General features: G+C 46.0%; 1 protein-coding gene across 1 annotated transcript; it reads right to left on the bottom strand.

Moving 5' to 3' along the window:
* Positions 1–11396: 11396 nt before the first annotated feature.
* LOC123098265 (uncharacterized) lies at positions 11397–16182 on the bottom strand. Its single transcript, XM_044520213.1, has 5 exons — positions 15456–16182; positions 13639–13905; positions 12009–12975; positions 11816–11901; positions 11397–11705 (listed from the first exon to the last, which is right to left on the bottom strand). The coding sequence occupies exons 1-3, from the start codon at positions 15824–15826 to the stop codon at positions 12690–12692; spliced, it is 924 nt and encodes a 307-aa protein (XP_044376148.1). The 5' UTR covers positions 15827–16182; the 3' UTR covers positions 11397–11705; positions 11816–11901; positions 12009–12689.
* Positions 16183–21544: the final 5362 nt, after the last annotated feature.

Consider the following 21544-nt stretch of genomic DNA (forward strand, 5'->3'; position numbering starts at 1 on the left):
CACTTCTCGTTGAAACGACGTCTGCAGCAAGATCGTTCCACGTGGCCATAAAAACCACACACAGAGCATCGGACGGTAGACTTGCGTTTAGGCTGATCATGCAAGTTAACGGGAGGAACAATTTGTTCGGGCAAAGGATGCTTGTTACCAATTGCGGGTTGCAAAATTTGGAGCGATTGGGACTTAACAAAAACGAGGCAATCAACAGCCTTATGACCAGGCGAGGAGCAATTAATACAAATATGTCTAGCTTGGCAAGAAGTCCTGTGGTGTCCCCATTGGAGGCAACGAGAGCAAAGAACCGCCCAATTAGAGGATAAATCCAAAATTTCAGCTTCCGAATAGTGGGCCTGGGCCAAATCAGCTTTATGACGGGCCGAGAGAGTAGCGGGCCAAGACACATGCTGGGGCGCATATTTGAACGCCGACTGCAGGAAACATTGAGGCAGCGGTGGATACGGGACAGATAGTGGATATTTAAAAGCACCCAAATGAATGTAATTACCCTGTTGCGATTCCTCAAAATGAGCCTGGTTCAAAAAATGAGCAATTAATGCCGCGTCCTTGGGAGTGGTAACCATGCTAACTGCTTGAGAAGAATTTGCCAAGGAATAATCCATGTGAGATTGATCCACCGAAGTATCATGAGAAAGCGTATGATCATGTTGAATGTGAGCCAAATGAGAAGTGGACGCTTCATGTGCATTAGTGTTAGAAAACTGCATGGATGAAATCGGAATCAAGCCAAACTTACACAACACCTTCTCAGAGCTTGAGCTTAAACTGGAATCCGAGTGTAATAACTTGAGAGAGGATTTAACAGACATTGAACGGCGAGAGGATAGATCCTTGAGCTCTTCATCAGCATGCCAACAAGATTCATCAATTGGAGCATTGGCAAAACGGCCATTATAGAGATGGAAGTGACATACAAAATCTGGCCAGACACGATCCCTCAGACGGTGGATGAAATGTCCCACTTTGTTACTAGCCACCGAGAACCGGAAAGAACGAGAATTGATTTGTAGCATGTTGAAACCAGAGCTAATACCCCCAATGCAGCATTGGAGCACAATACCAACCGAATCCACGGAGAGAGTGAAGGAAGCAGAGGAGAAAGAGACCACCAAAAAGAATTCCTTGGAGCCTCAAGAAGGAGAAAAATGGACCGTGGAGCCAAACCTTCGTCTCACCTGATCGGCCAAGGCAAGGCCAGGTGCAAAATCCCAATGCAAGAGGCCTTCCATGGGGGATTACCCTAGAAATTGCCATGGAGTTTGGTGGGTGGTGGGAGGGGAGAGGCCGAAGGGGAGAGGTGGGAGAGGAGAGCCATAGATAGCAACTTTGTTCTCATAATCAATTGGAACCCTTTACTCGTTTCGTAATACATCATCCTGCAACTAACTCATTGGTCACTTTGCTTGCAAGGCTTCTTATGATGTGCATTACCGAGAGGGCCCAGAGATACCTCTCCGATACTCGGAGTGACAAATCCTAATCTCGATCTATGCCAACCCAACAAACACCTTTGGAGATACTTGTAGAGCATCTTTATAATCACCCAGTTACGTTGTGACGTTCGATAGCACACAAGGCTTTCCTCCGGTATCTGGGAGTTGCATAATCTCATAGTTGAAGGAATATGTATTTGACATGAAGAAAGCAATAGCAATAAAACTTAACGATCAATATGCTAAGCTAACGGATGGGTCTTGTCAATCACATCATTCTCCTAATGATGTGATCCCGTTATCAAATGACAACACATGTCTATGGTTAGGAAACTTAACCATCTCTGATTAACGAGCTAGTCTAGTAGAGGCTTACTAGGGACACGGTGTTTTGTCTATGTATCCACACATGTATCAAGTTTCCGGTCAATACAATTCTAACATGAATAATAAACATTTATCATGATACAAGAAAATATAAAATAACAACTTTATTATTGCCTCTAGGGCATATTTCCTTCATTTACTATCTTGGCACATGAGCTATTTTTCAGTCAATGCGTGCCGAGTCCACTTGGAACTGAATATGTAGTGTTTTCTTTCAAACTGAATAACGGTTGTTGAAATTTAGTTTCATTTGGATGAGCTACCCCAAGTATCATCAATTCATGATGGCTAATTTGTTTTGGTTCTTGATGAATCGGCCCTGGTCCCGATTTAAGAGTTTTTATGCTATTTCTCAGCCTATATGAGCTATTATCGTTTCTATTTAACACACACAATTGTAGCTGCCCTTTTTTATTTAGAAAGATGGTCTTCATGTCTGTGGTTTGGTTAAACATTTTATCAGCATATCTCTATTCGTCAGTCTAACTCACATACCATCCAATATAGTTTGTCTGATCCAAACTAAATGTTGGTTGTTGCTATGGTTTGTGTGCAGTCTATTTTTCTTTGATCTTGGTCATTAAAGATGTGACAAGAAAGAAATTTCAAAAGGTTTGATAATCTAGAATGCTCATATCGAGTTATTTGAACCAATTCTTTTAGTAGCTGCTGAGACCAGATGTATCGGAAAAAATTAAAATATATCAACAGTAGGAGTTGACCAATAATGCTGAATTGATTCAGTCTTCAGGCCTTATGCACAATTTCCACAATGTTAAGATAACATATGCTTTAATGCTCCTGTGCACTGCTTTAATGCTTCTGCTTGTTTGTCTGAATCTTGTTGTTGTTCATTAATTTCTTGTCGCCTGCTGTTGCCCGTGAGGGGGAGTCAGATCCATCTTGGATAACCATCCCTGATGAGCTTTAATTACACACTGATGGTGACAAAATCGATGCCATTGTTCAGGCTGTATACAAAGATGTTCCTACTAGGTATTCTGACGTTGATTATCTAAAAGAAAGAGCAATCCTAACACCAATGAACCAAGTAGCTGAAAAAATAAACGAGCGTGTTCTATCTTTAGTGCCTACCAATGAGAGTTAGACTGACGAATAGAGATATGCTGATAAAATGTTTTATATGCAAATACATTTCCTATTTTGCACAAACCATGCTTCCTGTACAATGATATTTAATAGCAGAAAACTAAACAGGTTGGTCGGGAAACTGAAGTTACAGCTACTGAAGAGCCAAAGAACATTCTTGCTGAACAGGCTAAAGCCAAGAGGTAAAGACTCGTAGTCTGTTACATCCAACCAGTTCAACATAAGATATGGCATGCCGCCTCTTGTTCTTCCTTTACCTTGTCTTCTTTGACAACCAAAGCATCCTTCTTTGTGGCTCTCAAAAATGCTTTCTTCTTCACACGATGCATGTTATGTTATTTGATCAAACTATCTTTTCTGCCACAGATATATTCAAATTGATCATAGGCCCAATAAAACATCATTTTACCTTCAAATCTAATATATGTTTTATTTATTTTTCTGTTGCATATACATGCAACTCTTCCTGTTGCATCAAATGTAACTTGCTTCCTACATGCAAACTAATTAGCCACATAGTTAAATTAGCTATGTATTAAGATTCGGTACATCTACTGCTTATTTATGTTGTGTTCTTTTTGTTGTGTCCAATCTTTATGTGCTTGTTATTTTTATCACACTATAATCAAGCTTCCGTTCTTATAGCAATAAGAAACCCTGTGCAATCAAGCTTCTGTTCTTATAGCAATTACAGTTTTGATACCTCTGTTTCTTTATATCATCTTGTTGGGTTTCTGTTTCTCTTCATATAGGATACAGATATGTGATTCTCATGTGATCCTTTTGCTCGAAACTTGCTAATCTTAGGGGTGCTACTACTGGTGTAAAACCCTTTTATCGAAAGAACTAAAGTAGTCGCTAATCCAAGCATTGAAGAATTGACGCAGAGGTTATGCTATATTGGCATGAAGTTAGAGCAGCGCCTGAAGACTACATACGATAGTTTCTGGTGACCTTCAGTCTATATGTCCTAACCAACAGCAACCACCTTTTATTTCGTATCAATCGATCCAGTATCTTTCCCCTTTTGGCGTTGCTCTGAGCAAGATATGTATAGCCTTTAGATTTCCATTCGTGTATGATACTGCATGTACACTTTAGACCTCATTATTGTCTCTGTGGTCAAAAGAAGTTTGTGATCACATGTTATATATATGTAATCAACTGCCTTCTACTAATATTTTCAGAAGACTATTTATATATATTTACACTGGTTAGAGAAAATCATGACATTGCCAGCAGCAAAAAAAAAATTATATGTTTAAATACAACAACAACAAAGCCTTTAGTCCCAAACAAGTTGGGGTAGGCTAGAGGTGAAACCCATAAGATCTCGCGACCAACTCATTTGTCTCTAAATATTTTTATGTGTACTCTTTCAATACTTGGCTTGCTCTCGACTTTTGCGTCATCGGTGCAACTGGTCATCTAGTATTAGTAGTAGAAGAAACCGCTTAAATGAACTGGAACTGAGAGGAATTAGCTCATCATGAAGCAAGGTTGTTGATCTGGATGTGGTGAGATGCACTGGTCTTTGACCATCGCAAAACCCACGGTGGCAACACCAACGCCTAAACAAGCCCACCCTCAGGTGACTTCTCCAGGCAGTACACGGGAAACGGCAACACCTCTCCCTAGCTCGGTGTCCTCGCCCGTCTCTTCGGCAAATCTGTACAAAACTCACAGCATCTTAGAAACGTTAGAGAGCTATAAGTAAGAAACTGAGCTAGAATTGATTTCAGAAATGATCGCAGAGAACAAGTCTAAATTTGTACAAAATTCATAGCAACATGGGCTTTAAATATGAGAACCATTATCTGATGCAGTCTCAAACATTCAAACACAAATATATTTCCCCATGAATCATGAAAATTCGATATGGCTCGTAGGACTATATGCTAGCATTATCCTGACTGATGGTCGTCAGAGAGATCTACGTATATCTGCAAGTATTGGTGCTACTGATAACATTATTGAACAGCACCCATGGCCCATGTCTGTGATCCATAAATGTGGCGGTGCAGCACCCATATGTCATCTACGGTTTTGGCCTTTCAACCTTTACCCGGACCGTTTTTGCTTCACTGTTGCTTGCACGTGGTGCCCGTTCTAGAGGATTGAAACCCACCCTGATCCTGTTATTTTGCCAAATATAATTAATGTCAAAGTTATAAGCAGCCTTTTGTAACGACCATCAGTGATCCGGTATTGATGTTATAGGAACATTCAGAAAAAATAGCTTACTACCTACATGAATTTTCATTGGAATTACTCATCAATTCTACTTGAACCCTAGGGGTGGTACACACAAGCTAAACGTCTCAATTAGTGAACAGTGTTGGATCATAGCCCCCAAGAGCACAACATTCAGGTTCTTCTATCACTGAGGAAGAAGAGCAGCTCGAATTGAAGTAAAATTACAAATCCAACGCAGTGCACCCCTAAGTTTTACTAAAGTAATTGAGGTTACGCTTCTACAAATCTGTTCATCATTGTCCACCAATGGCTCAGCCATGCTGGATGTGCTTACGATCACATAAAACAGCCAATCTCTTACACCCAGCCTACTCGAATCATACGATTTCATTTAGCGTCACTTTTCTCTAAACAGTAATCCATCAAGGCCGTTAATTTAGAAATAATAACCTGCAGTTACTCTTCGGGCAACAGCTTAAATTTCAGTACATGCTTCGATTTAGAAAGTACAACCTACTGACAGCATGGATGGTGAGAAAATTGCACATCCAAAACACCACACATAGTACCAAATGACAGTTCAGTATGTATTCACTGGGATCCAAGCCCGTGTGCTCTACCAAGTACGGAAATATGAGCAGAGTGACTTGCTGAACACTGCAAATCAGTAGTTTATCCAACGACGCGTCAATTAACGTGACAGGGTAAATAGGCTAACCTGCAAACCGGATCCACGGGGAAATCCATGGCTACTCCGCCACCCCTTCCCGTCGACGCGCTACACCCTTCCATTTTGTGTGGCGGCGGGGTGAGCTCGTGGAGTGATGGGACTTTAGAGGCCCCCGAGGGGGCGCCTAAAATCGCCACCTGGGCGAGCCGGCGCAAAAAAACGGCCTGGGGGCGAGTTGCCCTCAGTCGCCGCCCCCAGGGCCGCCCCAGGCGCGTCTATTTTTTTTCGAAAAAAAAGTTCGGCGAAGTTCGGTTAAACAAGTCTAAATTTCGGCAAACTTTGGCATATATTACATATTCGCGACGCGTTTACATAACAAATATAACTAAAAAAAGAAATCGCTAAATGCGGAGTAGTCGCCGTCCTCGCCGCCGTCGTCGCCGTCGGCCTTCTCCTCCTTCACGCGGCCGTCCCGGCTGCACCCCTGCCCGGCGTCGCCATGGCGGACAGGTGCCGGCGGCGCGTCGTCGTCGCTGTCGTCGAGGACGACGACTCCTCCTTCTTCGCGACCCCGGCGGCGCTGCTCGAAGCGCCGCAGTTCGGCGACCTGGCGCTCCCTCTGCATCCTGAGGAAGTCTTTGCGCACCCATTCCAGGGCCGCATCGTCGTCGAGCGCCACCTCGACGGGCTCCGTCTTCACGGCGGGGAGCCCCGGCTCCGTTTTCACCGTCGCGAGCCCGGGCTCCGTCTTCGGCTTGACGAACCGCGGAGGAGCCGACGAGGGGGCGCGCCGGCCGCCTTCGTTGATGACGATGCCGGCGCTGCGAGTGCGCCGGCCGAGCGGCGTCTCCGCCGCGCGCTCGGCCTTGACGCCGAGCAGCGCCGGAGAGCCAAAGGAATGGGAAGAAGATCACGACAAGGAGAAAAGATGAGGAAGAGACGAACCTCCTGGGCAGCCATTTCCCGGCGCGTTGGCGGCGGGCCGGGGCCGGGGCCACCGGGGGAGGGTATGTCAGTGGCGGCTCGTTGCCACCCTCAAGATGCGCCAACACGCCGCCGAGCGTGCGGCCGGGGATGCCCCACCAAACGCGGCGGCCCTCACTGTTCTGTCTGCCGCCCACCACCGGCGTCCCGTTGGTGGACGCCAGCCTCTGCTCCTGTAACATCCCAAATTTTCAATTTGAAATGTTATACATTAGATCATCATTTGCATATCATATTTTATTGCATTTTGGCTTGATCCTAGAAATTCTACGCAACTCAAGGACCCACGGAGAGAGTTGGGGATTTCGTTATTTTCAAATTTGAGTTTTCTCAAATTTTGAAAAGAGGATCAAATGGTTTTGATAATTTTCTTTTCTAATATTTCAAACATAAAAATATATGAGGGGAGATAAAATAACTTCTCCAAAATAAATGAAATATTAGAGGAAAAATATTAAAATCATTTTAATATTTTATTTGGAGTTTATTGCAATTTTATTTGAATTAGGAAAAAATTGCATGTTTTCAAAGTTGCATTTTAGGTCAAAAAATGTTCATCTCGTTCTAAATATTTTATTTAGATGGTGAAAATTTGTTTTGGCATTTTTAGATTTTTATTTATTTTTCTAGGATTTATTTTCGGCGGGATCTTGTTTTAAAAAAAAATTGTGCACGCCCGACTGGGCCAGCAGCCCAGCCCAGCCGGGCCGGCCTCGCCCCGCCTCCGCCCGACCAACTCCGAGCCGGAGTCCGGCCGGAGCACGCCGCCGCCGCCGCCGAGTCCGGGGAGGACTCCTCCTCCTCGCCCCCTTCCCCAAGCCGCCGCCCCCCCTCCTTATATACCCCGCCCCGCCGCCACCACCGCCACCCGCCACCGACGCTGCCGCCTCCGATCCGCGCCGCCACCCGCGAGCCGCCGTCGTCGCCTCACCGCCACCCCGCACCCCGTCGTCACCGCCGCCGGAGACCCCGTCCCCGCCGGAGCCCGCCGCCTCGCTCGCCGGACCACCGCCGGAGGTAGCCGCCACCGCCGTCTCGCCGTTCGTCAGTTTTCCCTGAAAAACCGTTCGGTTTTTTTTCAAAACCCTAGATCTGTTTTTTTCAGATCTGGTTCGGTTTTTTTCAGTTTAATTATTTAGCGAGCGTCCGCTCGTTCGTTCGCTTTTAGCGAACGCTGTTCACCGTTTAGCCGCAGACAGCGGACGTTCGTTCGTTAGCCTGTTCGTCAGTTTTCTCTTTTTCCAGGGTTTTTCCGCGATTATTTTCGATCGCGATTTCTGCCCTAATTTTTGTTTTAGTTTATCTTTTCGCTCGTTTATCGGAATCAAGGGATTCAAGCGCCTAGAGTTTTGTCTCGAAACCCTCTTTCTGTTTAACCAACTTAAACATGATTTTGCTACTCTAAAATTTGACTTAAGTCCAGATTAGTAAATGAAGCTTGTTTCTTTCGCCGTTTGAGTTTTGTTACTTCGTTTGATTTGATTCTTTTTGCAAACCGGAGCTCTTAAGTTGAACTTTCTGGTTATATCTCTTATTTGAGTTTTACCCGTGCTTCTAGTTGAGTGCTTATTGTATGTTTGTTTGTTTGCGCTAGAGTACCCGGAGTGCGAAGCGTGCTACTGCGAGTCTCTAGGTTTCACGGATCATCAGCAAGGCAAGTAACACTTTGATCATACCTCCCTACTACCCAGTTTTAGTGCATTAGATCAATCCTCAAACAATTGCATAGTTAGGATCTGATTAATTTGTGGGTTTTGGGAAGTAGTTGAGGTAGTACCTATTACTTGTTTATTATCAAACCCTTGGGAGTTACTTCTACGTTGTTTATATTGCTATGCTATGCTAGTAGACGTGGATTGGGTTTGAGTGAATTCATGACAGATGTGAGTTTTGTTAATTAATGGTTCAACTTAAGGTGGCTACTTTAATATACATCTGGGTGGATTGAGGCACCTGGGGAACCCAGTGTTGTCTGTTTTTTTTTGGAAATCCCGGGGTACCGTGTGATTCTCCTATGGACCGCCACCCAGGCTCAAAGGGATCATAAGATTATTCATGCTAGAAACTTACGTGTGCATCCACAAGCTATTATGGGCTCTAGCATAGTTGATTAAGTCATGTGAACTCTTACAGTGATAGACTAGCAGATGTAGGGGATGTAGGTGGTACTGTCTACCCATTGTAAGGTGCTAACGCTTCTGAAAGACTGTGTCTCGGTCATCCGTTTTTCAAACACCATGTAGTGCGAGAAATCTAACGGAGGAGATCGAGTCTTGTGGGGAAAAGTGTGCAAACCTCTGCAGAGTGTACAAACTAATCATGGTTAGCCGTGTCCCCGGTTATGGACATCTTGAGTATCTGGTTCTTGGATTATCATATGGATCTCATCACTCTTTAATTTAATTAGATTGGGTTTAATGATGATGCTTAATTGGGATTGAGAGCGGGATTACCTTCTCAATGTTTAACAACCACCATGATAGTTAAATAAATTTATTCCTTTGTTGTAGGGAAAAATTGGCTTTATGCAAAACTGTAACCATAGAGCTTTCCACCAGCCATATTTGCATGTAGTGATAGCATTATTCTGTTCATTACTCTCTTGTGTTACTTTGCCAGCATATTCCATGTGCTGGCCCATTTTCGGGCTGCAACGTTCATGTTGCAGACTTTTCAGACGACGAGTAAGGTGCCTTAGGTCGTGATCTTTCATTCAGTGATGCCGTTGGAGTTGATGGACTCGCTTTATCTTCCAAGCATTCCGATGTTATCGTTATTAGATGGCTTTAAGCCATATTTATTGTAATAAGTTCTCTTTTGAGACATTCGTTGTAATAAGTGTGTGATTGCTACTCTGTTATAAATCCTTCAAGTACTGTGTGTGTCAGCATTACCGATCCAGGAATGACACTGATGCACAGAGATCAGACTGTTTGAGGTCTTGTCGCTACAGCTCCTGACGGCACTCGAAGTACGCCGCCCATGCCGAGTGGTTGTCGGCGGCGTACTGGGGGAGGGTGCGCTGCTCATCGGTGAGGGAGGCGTGCGCGACCTCGATCTCGTCGGCGAAATAGGCTGTCCGCGCCGCGGCGTCAGGCAACGGTGGAACGGGCACTCCCCCGTTGCTGAGCCGCCACACCGACGGCCCGGCGCGCATGTCCGGCGGCGCCGGGATATTGGCCTCGAACAGGAGCCACGACTCATGTTCGCAGAGCGAGCGGCGGCCGAAGCCGTTGACCGCCGCCTCGTCGCCGGGGAAGCGTTCGGCCATTGGGGGAGGGAGGGCTCGGAGGCGGCGCATGGGGAGAGGGAGAGGGAGGGCTCGGCGGCGGCGGTGCACGGCAGAGGGAGAGGAAGAGGGCTCGGCGGCGAGGGCTGGTGTGGCCTGAGGCGAGGGAGGGCGCCGGCTTATATAGCCGCATCCGTGTGTAAGCGTGGCGGGAGGGGAGGCGTCGCCGCGCCGCCCGTGAGGAATCAATGGCAAGGCTGACCGGCGGCGGCAGCCTTGGCATTGATTCCCGCGGAAACCGAGGCGATGGGGGCGACGAAGCGCTCGTCTCGCTGACTCAGGGGCCCGCGGCTGTTTCGCGCCAAAACCACTCGCCCCGGCGCCCCCCAGCGCGCCGGGTTCGGCCTGTGTCCGCCGGCGCTGATTTCGGCCCAGGCCGGCGAAAATCGAGCTCCTGAGGGCGCGACTGGGCCTTTTTTCAGCGTCGGCACGAAAAAAACGCCTGAGAAGGCCGTTCTGGAGGCGCGGCTGGAGATGCTCTTAGTAGAGGGCGGCGGCAGCCTCGCGCCCGCCGGCGACCCTTCACACAGCCTGCGGCTGGATTCCCGCGCACTGATGCACTCGACCATGCCCGTCGGCCCCACCAGCGCTGCCGTAAGACGAACAAGGAAAGGACGCCCGCCGAGCCAAGGGACGACGCCTGGATCCGGGGCTATCGGGGTCGTGGGCCGAGGATATAGGACGGCGAGCGATAGGGCGAGGGGAATGGAACGAGCAGGGGAGAGGGCGGCTTGGCCAAGGTACCGACGCTGTTAGATTTGGTCGCAAACGACCGAGTCAAAATCGATGGCTCGCAGCGAAATCGATTGGCCTCAATCGATTCTGGATCGATTTACCCCACGGAGCTTGGCAGCTTAGTGTTATATACTTCCTCCGTTTCTAAATACTCCCTTCGTTCGGAAATACTTGTCGGAGAAATGAATCAAAATGGATATATCTAAAACTAAAATGTCTAGATACATTCATTTCTTCTAGAAGTATTTTCAGACAGAGGGAGTACAGTATAAGTTTTTGTAGAGATTTCACTATAGACCACATATGTATGTATATAAATGCATTTTAGAGTATGATTCACTCATTTTGCTCCGTATGTAGTCCATAATGAAATCTCTTCAAAGACTTATATTTAGGAACGGAGGGAGTAGTAGATTTCTCATCCTTTCAACCAAACACAAAAAATGGCTATTCTTAGCACGTTGGATGGGGATACCCACAACCACCTAAATCTATCCCACTAACCAAACGCAGCCTAAGCTATATGCAACTGGTGAGCATTAACAGTTTAACACGCACTAACACAGCAACAAAATAATGGACCGAAATGCTAGACTGATGAGTGGAAAAGTCGAGTGCATCAACAAAGACAAGGAACTAATAACTCGACTCTATGATAAATCCTAGTTGGAATGTAATGTCAGCAAAGCGGCCAGCATGCCGATACAAACGCTCTTATATTATGAGACGGAGGGAGTACTATAGGTAGCCTCTGATAGGTCCTCATAAGCTAATTAGTAAGAAAAACAGATCAGTGTTATGACATCAAGCTTCATCCAGTCCAGATTTCCTCCTCCTCTAATGAGTCTTCTCTGGTTAGATCAAGGCACCTATCCTGATCAGTCTGACAATTGAAAACAAACAAAAGTATGTAAAAAACTCGCTGCTGCTATGACCTTGCAGCTATACAGACTATCAGAATAAACTGTACAAACAACTAAGAATCATGCATACCTTTCCCAATCCTATGCTCACCATAGCTCTTCTAATCATCAGCAGCCCCAAACAATGTTTTGTACGTTTCGAAGAGAGATGCAAACCTGAGAGAGAGTGAGAGTAAGATACACTAATAAAGGGGGGGGGGGGGGCTGAAATACATTGAAACTAAGGAAAGGCAATAAATGAAGTACATATGGGAAAATTTTACCGACTGCCTCTTCGAAAAAGATCGTTCTTCGACATCGTGTACATGAGGTAAGCAAGGAGCCCTAAGAAATGCCCTGAGGCGTGGATTTCCACAGAGCTCGCACTTTCATAGACAAACTCGCCTTCACCATGCTTCTTTCCATGCTCAATGACACATCTTTTGTAGTCAAGCATGCCCCATACTGTATTGGGATACATTTCCTTCCTTTCCTGGCTGGAAGTTGCCACACCCTTGGCGCTGATCTTCTTGACTTGTGGAAGCCCTTTGGGGATGGAAGTTAACTGGCCTTTACCAGCGGTCTTGGCTGGGCCTTGCTGACCCTTTGAGGTGCTCTCGCCAACATTGGGATCATACCAGTAAACGCCTCTTAGGACAGGAGAAAGTTAATCTTTGAATGGTTCAGTCCACCTGTTCTTTGACCACTTCTTTGCCCACTCTTGCCATGCACCAATTGGTATGCGTGATAAGAATGGTTCATTCTCAAGCCCTTCATCCCGCACTGCTCTACGCAGCTCTGTAATAAAAGTACGCTTTGCTATCGATGAAGCAATTGAGGGATGATGCATCATGAAATCGATATATTCTTCACTTCTGACTTCAGAGATGGGAATACCCAACAAAAGGAGACTGTCCATGAGTTCAGTTAAGTTCTGGGGATAAGTTTCACTACCCACACTAAGCTCATAGAAAGGTTCCATGACAGTCCAAATGGAGCTGAGATCTGCAACATAGCTGAGTGGGTTGATTCTCTAACTGCTGGCTGTATATCCAACAAAAAGTCTCTCCAAGAAGGATGTCATCCTCGTTGAACTTGCCGTTGTAACTTATGTTTTCTTTGTTCTTGTTTAGCACGTCCGATATGAGTAGCGAGAATGACTTGCGGCCATGTGCAGTAACCGTTTTCTCATTGTTCTTTGTGGTTTTCCAACATGGCTTGCTTCGCATGTGAGCCTTTAGAGCCTTGAGACTGCAATTAATTTGAAACAAATGCAATTTCAAAATAAGAAAGGAATGAAGAACATGCATCTTCTGACAATATTCGCAGTGCATAAGAGATGTGCAAGAATAGTTACAGGATTGTGGGGAAAAATAGATTAAAAGCCACACCAACAGAAGAAACATAGTACACTACAACTAAAGAACAGAATAGACGTTCAACTGTCATAGGTTTGAGTTATTTCTGTTTTGACCCAAAACTGCATTGTGCGAGTTATGTTTTCAGGGTCGCCTTGTAAATTAAGGATCACAAAGTAGACATAGCTGCAGTTGGCAACTCAAATATGACGCTACCTTGACTAAAAAATGCTACCATGCACATTGCAACACTTTTCTAAAATATATAGGAGGTTCTAAAATTCTTGCAGTAGCACTAGTATAAGCTCTTCACAAGCTAACAGTCTAAACAGGTATTTTCTCAAGTGGCATTGAATTGAAAGACCTTGTCCATCCGACCGATTAGTATCCAAGAGCAAAGAACCAAACCACATCTGATATAGTACAAGATATACATAATTACTATGTCAATCATAAAGCAGGAACATCCATATAATTGCATTTGTATTTCAGAAACTAAGAGCTAAGATGAAATGGCCAAACAAAAGATGAAAAACTAAGTGCAAGTGTGCTTTACCTGTGCAAATTGGTGAAAGACAACGGAACTTTCTGCGTCAACACAGTGACATCCTCATTATCCATACCATTTGCAATCAAGAATTCCGCAATGACCCGATGTAACCAGAGGTATTCAGTACTCTCCCCAAGTCGAATAGCCAAGCTCTTGTACTTCTTATCGGACAAAATATTCAGAAAATCAACATTCAAAACATATGAGTTTAGTCTCTTCATAGTCTCAATTTGAGCAGGATACTGGAAATCTTCAGAATCCTCCTTCTTGAAACTGAAATAACCATCAGAGCAATTAACCAAGGGTTATCCTAATTATTGCACAGGACCTAATCTACCTTCAATGATCATCAAAATGTCCAATAAATAGCACGAGGCACAAGTTCATAATTAAAAGTAAAACTTAATCATAGATAGAAGCTTAATATCGTTAGTGATCATCAAATGCAAACTATCTTATGTCCATGACATAGCACAAGGCGGTACATAATTAAAAGCAAATATTATTACAGATAACTTAATATCACCTAAATTTGTTCAAGAGAGCCTTGTGCACAACCACACAACCAAAACCATCACTTTTTTCAACATGAATTGCATACTTAATAGCACTTAATCCAGATAATAGAAGAAGATAAGCTTTCTCCACTATTAGTTTAGCATAAAATCAAACATGGCACATCGTTATTAAGAAAGTTAATTATTACAGTTACCATCTGCAGATATTGGTTTCACAATCATAGCACACAAACATTGAGAAGACACACAAGGCCCTAAGGATACAGAGTGAAACAAACACTTAACTATGAGCACACTACTGACAATCGCAGTAAACGTGATTTTGTTTGGGATCCCTGGAGAAAGAACTAAGTTTATAGGAAATCAAATCTCAAGACAAGTGCAAAGAAGCACGCAATTTTTTACCCAAAACAGGACCCATAAGAACGCTCCGGGTAAGCAGAAGATATAATCATATAACAATGCATTTCACGCTGCTACCAGAGTTCAAATTCAAAGGAAGAAATAAATGTTAATAAGGTCCTCCCCAACTACTGCAGATTTTTAATGGCATTATGAACATCAAATAGTTGCCAATTTTTGAATCTCCCTCTCCTCGCTGCATTGGGGTCCTTTCTCAACAAATCTCAAGACCCTGGCAGGGACCAATGCCGATGTTTTATGTTGGCAAGGGGAACTAGTGGGATCATGCAGGCTGTCAAAACAGGTCAGCACACCTCCTGATCGTCTATTGTAACTCTAGTAATATCTGTAGAAACTCCCCAGCAGTGCAAGCACAATTTTGGTAATGACTGATTAGCCGAATCCAAAATCTTCATTTGTCTCGTGAACAGCAAATAGCAACCTCTCATGGAGCTATTTATACATTGATTAGCTTTAAAAGCTACAAACTCCAACTCAATCTTCAGATTGCCATTGAGCTAAGCCGTTTCTGACTAGAGTTTGCCAATGATAAACTTAGTAAAGCATCTACTCTTGCAAAACAGCTAAAATCGAACACTTCTTAAATTACTAGCAGTGTTAAAACATCCACATGATCTAGCAAAGGCAACTTAAATACATGAGAAGCTACAAAATCACACTATTTGCCTTCACAATCACACTGCTCAAGGAGCCATATAAGCAACTCAAACAACAAAGACAAAGGATCCAACAAAAACTACAAATTAAATAAATACATTTTGTTTTGTTTCAGAAATACAAGAAACCAAAATCGGTACTCATTTCTACAGCCATGTGTCCACCTCTGTGTAATTAATGTTAGTCAACTGCCAAATATTAAGATGTGAGGACAAGCATGCTTACGTTGCGAGGAAACCTCCGAACTCCAAAGAGAATCTTGTATTAGCTTGCTGAACCAATTCCTCTGCAGCAACTGCCTCCTCCACTTTCTTCCCGGCCGCTTTTGCCTTAGCAGCGTCTTTTTTGGCATCCTCTTCCTTGATAATATTCATCTTCATCTTTAACTCAGCAATTGACCTTCCCTTAACCCAGATCGGGTCTTGGACTGGCTGTGGGTTCCCAATGTTGAGTCCTCCCACGTTGAGTACGTCAACCTCCTGCCTCCTCCTCCGATCGTCCTCCTCTCTCCTCTCGTCCTCCTGCCTCCTCCTCTCGTCCTCCTCCCTCCTCCTCGCGTCCTCCTCCCTCCTCCTCTTGTCCTCCTCCCTCCTCATCTCGTCCTCCTGACTCCTCCTCCTCTCTTCCGCATCCTCCTCCCTCCTCCTCCTCTCTTCCTCCTCCTCTCTTCCTCCTCCTCCTCATCCGATATCCGATTCTTTCTCTTCGGCTTCGATTTAACGTGTGACCAACCATCTGCCATCGCAGTAACAAGCAAAAAGAACTCGAGCCCGGCGACTTTGAGGAGCTGAGCGCGGAGTGGCGGCGGACAGGAGGAGTGCCGGGTGGCGACCAAGTGGGCGGCGACTTTGAGGAGCTGGGCGGCGTAGTGGCGGCGGACAGGAGGAGTGCCGCCGGGTGGCGACCAAGTGGGTTCTAACTTCTAGGTCATTGCTTGGGCCGGATACCGGCCTCTCCAATCTGCCGTCTGCGTGACCTAGCATCCGTCTCGCTGAAGATTGAGTTGGAGTTTGTAGCGCGCGTATGGGCCGGCCCAACAGCGTGTTACTTCGTCGGCCGGTCGTTCACTGATGTGTTCATTCGCAATTTTTAATTTTTATTACTATAGTAATATTGTCCGTGCTTTTTTTAGGGGTAAAACACCGCTTTATTCATCAAATTCCACATGATGTTGGATGCGTCTTTGGTCATGGGACTGACCAAACCAAACATGGGGACCTGGGCCTCTAGAAAGAGAAAACTTAGCTAGACTATGTGCTTCATAATTAACAGCATGACTCTCAAAAATAAAATTACACTGGAAGGAAGAAGCTTTAAGGTTTGTCTCGCTTAATATTGCCCCATATCGCCCTCGCGATCTCGCATTGATGTCCAGGACCACCTGTCTGTAGTCTGAAGCAACTACAAAATTCATAATATTCAGATCTTCTGCTAAGGATAGTGCTTCGCGACATGCTACTGCCTCCAAAGTAGCTGGATCAAAACTTCCTTCAATAACTAAGGCTGAACTACTGAAAGGATCGATATAGTTGACTAGAGGGGGGGTTGAATAGGCAACTAACAATTTTTAGCTTTTCTTTACCAAATTAAACTTTGCATCAAAGTAGGTTGTCTGGATATGCAACTAGGTGGGCAACCTATATGATGCAACAACAACAAACACACAAGCAAGCAAGGGATATAACACAAATAAGCTTGCACAAGTAAAGGCGCGAGATAACCAAGAGTGGAGCCGGTGAAGACGAGAATGTGTTACCGAAGTTCCTTCCTTTTGAAGGAAAGTACGTCTCCGTTGGAGCGGTGTGGAGGCACAATGCTCCCCAAGAAGCCACTAGGGCCACCGTATTCTCCTCACGCCCTCACACAATGCGAGATGCCGTGATTCCACTATTGGTGCCCTTGGAGGCGGCGACCGGACCTTTACAAACAAGGTTGGGGCAATCTCCACAACTTAATTGGAGGCTCCCAACGACACCACGAAGCTTCACCACAATGGACTATGGCTCCGCGATGACCTCAACCGTCTAGGGTGCTCAAACACCCAAGAGTAACAAGATCTGCTAGGGATTAGTGGGGGGAATCAAATTTCTCCTGGTGGAAATGTAGATCGGGGCCTTCTCAACCAATTCCGAGCAAATCAACAAGTTTGATTGGCTAGAGAGAGAGATCGGGCGAAAATGGAGCTTGGAGCAACAATGGAGCTTAGGGTTGGAAGAGGTAAGTCTTCTTGGAGAAGAAGACCTCCTTATATAGTGGGGGGACAATTCCAACCGTTACCCACCACTCAGCCCGCGACCCGTGGTACTACCGCACGGGCCTGCGGTACTACCGCGGTGGCCCGCGGTACTACCGTGGACGCGGCAGAGCCTGGACCTGAACAGACGAGCACTGACAGGGCGCGGTACTACCGCGACACCATGCGGTACTACCGCAGGGCAGCCACGGTCCAGGCACGATAGGCACGGATATAAAAAAATACATCCGTGACTACATCTGCTGAGATTATATCGATGCAAATGTCCGACACGGTACTACTGCAACCCAGGTGCGGTACTACCGTGTAGGGTGCGGATGTAAAAAATTACATCCGCCCCTACCTCCGCTCGTGCTGCTGTGCCTGGCCAGGCGGCACGGTACTACCGTGCCGGAGCACGGTACTACCGCGTAGGGCGCGGATGTAAAAAATTACATCCGCCCCTACCACTGCTTGCGCAGCAGCCCCAGGCCAGAGCACACGGTACTACCGCTCAGAGGAGCGGTACTACCATGGGAGCCTACGGTACTACCGTGCCGGAGCCCGGTACTACCGCTGGCGCCTGCGGTAGTACCGCTCTGTGGAGCAGTACTACCGCCAGCCAGTGAACAGCAACACTCAGAGTCCTTCAATTCGCAGAGACATGGTGAGACGGAGGAAACTCCAAAGAGCCAAAGGAAAGGTGGTGCAAAAGGGACGTGTGCATGAGATTCCACCCAAACCTTTCCAAAGCGGACCCCCTCTTAATAGTATGGCTTTCCTACGACTCAACTCCACCGAAAAGAAACGTAGAGAAACACCGTCTTCAATAATCTCCGAGGGGCATCAAATCGTCTTGTGTTTAGTCATGATATATCTGAAAGGCTCAATACACACGATCAGTCCGCAAAAGCATTCTCATCAATCACCAAAACTACTAAGGGACAGATATGCCCTTATAACTACCAATGTAGTTGCCTGCATCGTCCCTGCATACTGCTACTGCCAAACCTCCTCGTGATCTCACCCCCCGTCGACGTGGATTTTGCAAAAGCCCGGGGGTGGCTTCTTTGGTTTCAGTCGTTGTGCTGCTGGAGTCTGGGGGTGTGGACAGGGTCATTGTTTTAAGTTGCCATCGATCTCTAGCTCTTCAACAAACCTCTGTATAAAAAGATGTGTTGCTTGGGGGCTCTGGAAAATCCCTTCATGGATTGCCTTTCGTCTACTACCAAATCGACCATAAAGTAACGGCCATCTTGACAAATTATCGTGGGGAAGCAGCTACATCAGCATAAACAACCATTGCTTGGCGTGAGGCTCTGTAGTGGTGGTGATGATGTCACAAAGGTGGTCCTGAAAATTGTAGAAAGAACCGAATCCACGGAGTGCATCAATGAGACGATACTGGTTCTCATATCAAAGATAAAAGAACCACACTTCTGTCTCAGTTTCGCCCAATCAGCCTGTGTAACGTATTGTACAAGATTGCTTCGAAGATTATATCTGACAGATTGAAGGTAGTCTTACCTGACATCATATCAGAGGAACAATCTGCTTTTGTCCCAGGCAGGTTGATCACAGATAACATCATCACAGCTTATGAGTGTTTGCATTTTATGAAGAGGAACAAGGCCAAGAAAAATCAATCGTGTGCTCTGAAGCTGGACATGATGAAAGCGTATGATAGGGTGGAGTGGTGTTATTTAAAGGCCATAATGTTGAAGCTGGGTTTCACTAAGAGGTGGGTAAATATTGTTATGGGCATGGTAACAACGATTGAGTTTGCAGTTCTGTTTAATGGTACGAAGCTCGGCAGTTTCAAACCTTCAAGAGGAATCAGACAAGGGGATCCGATATATCCATACTTGTTCTTGCTAGCAGCAGAGGGCCTGTCGTGCCTTTTAAAATCCAAGAGTGAGTCATCCAATCTCCATGGACTACAGGTAGCGCCTTCGGTGTGTTGGGGAGCATAGCAATAATTCAAAAAAATCCTACGTTTCACCAAGATCAATCTAGGAGATGCTAGCAACGAGAGAGAGAGAGAGAGAGAGAGAGAGATTGCATCTTCATACCTACGAAGATCGCTAAGCGGAAGCGTTGCAAGAACGCGGATGATGGAGTCGTACTCGCGACGATTCAAATCGCGGAAGATCCAATCTAGCGCCGAACGGACGGCGCCTTCGCGTTCAACACACGTACAGCCCGGGGACGTCTCCTCCTTCTTGATCCAGCAAGGGGGAAGGAGAAGTTGAGGGAGAGCTCCGGCAGCACGACGGCGTGGTGGTGGAGCTTGCGGTTTTTTTTGCAGGGCTTCGCCAAGCTCTATGAAGGAGGAGGAGGAGGTGTTGGAGGAGGGAGGGGCTGCGCCAGGGGAAGGGTGCGGTAGCCCTCCCACCCACCCACCCCCCACTATTTATAGGGGAAGGGGAGAGGGGGGCGGCCCCCTTAGATCCCATCTAAGGGGGGACGGCGGCCAAGGGGGGAGCTTGCTCCCCAAGTTTGGTGGGAGGCGCCCCCACCCCCTAGGATTTCCAACCCTAGGCGCATTGGGCCCTTGGGGCGCATCAGCCCACTAGGGGGCTGGTTCCCACCCTTGTTCAGCCCATTAAGTCCCCCGAGGCAGGTGGCCCCACCCGGTGGACCCCCGAACACCTTTCGGTGCTCCCGGTACAATACCGATAACCCCCGAAACTATTTCGGTGACTGAAACTGGACTTCCCATATATAAATCTTTACCTCCGGACCATTCCGGAACTCCTCGTGACGTCTGGGGTCTCATCCGGGACTCCGAACAACCTTCGGCAACCACATACTATTTCCCATAACAACTCCAGCGTCACCGAACTTTAAGTGTGTAGACCCTACGGGTTCGGGAACCATGCAGACATGACCGAGACATCTCTCCGGCCAATAACCAATAGCGAGATCTGGATACCCATCTTGGCTCCCACATGTTCCACGATGATCTCATCGGATGAACCACGATGTCGGGGATTCAATCAATCACGTATACAATTCCCTTTGTCCACCGGTATGTTACTTGCCCGAGATTCGATCGTTGGTATCCCAATACCTCGTTCAATCTCGTTACCGGCAAGTCTATTTACTCGTTCCATAATGCATGATCCCGTGACTAACTCCTTAGTCACATTGAGCTCATTATGATGATGCATTACTGAGTGGGCCCAGAGATACCTCTCCGTCATACGGAGTGACAAATCCCAGTCTTGATTCGTGCCAACCCAACAGACACTTTCAGAGATACATGTAGTGCACCTTTATAGCCACCCAGTTACGTTGTGACGTTTGGTACACCCAAAGCATTCCTACGGTATCCGGGAGTTGCACAATCTCATGGTCTAAGGAAATGATACTTGACATTAGAAAAGCTCTTAGCAAACGAACTACACGATCTTGTGCTATGCTTAGGATTGGGTCTTGTCCATCACATCATTCTCCTAATGATGTGATCCCGTTATCAATGACATCCAATGTCCATGGTCAACCACAACCATCTATTGATCAACGAGCTAGTCAATTAGAGGCTTACTAGGGACATATTACGGTCTATGTATTCACACATGTATTACGGTTTCCGGTTAATACAATTATAGCATGAACAACAGACAATTATCATGAACAAGGAAATATAATAATAACCATTTTATTATTGCCTCTAGGGCATATTTCCAACAGTCTCCCACTTGCACTAGAGTCAATAATCTAGTTACATTGTGATGAATCGAACACCCATAGAGTTCTGGTGTTGATCATGTTTTGCTCGTGGAAGAGGTTTAGTCAATGGATCTGCGACATTCAGATCCGTATGCACTTTACAAATATCTATGTCTCCATCTTGAACATTTTCACGAATGGAGTTGAAGCGACGCTTGATATGTCTGGTCTTCTTGTGAAACCTGGACTCCTTGGCAAGGGCAATAGCTCCAATGTTGTCACGGAAGAGAGTCATTGGGCCCGATGCATTGGGAATAACTCCTAGGTCGGTGATGAACTCATCCAGATTGCTTCATGTGCTGCCTCCGGGGCTGCCATGTACTCCGCTTCACATGTAGATCCTGCC

Source organism: Triticum aestivum, chromosome 4D (genome assembly GCF_018294505.1).
Source record: "Triticum aestivum cultivar Chinese Spring chromosome 4D, IWGSC CS RefSeq v2.1, whole genome shotgun sequence".
Taxonomy (NCBI): Eukaryota; Viridiplantae; Streptophyta; class Magnoliopsida; order Poales; family Poaceae; genus Triticum; species Triticum aestivum.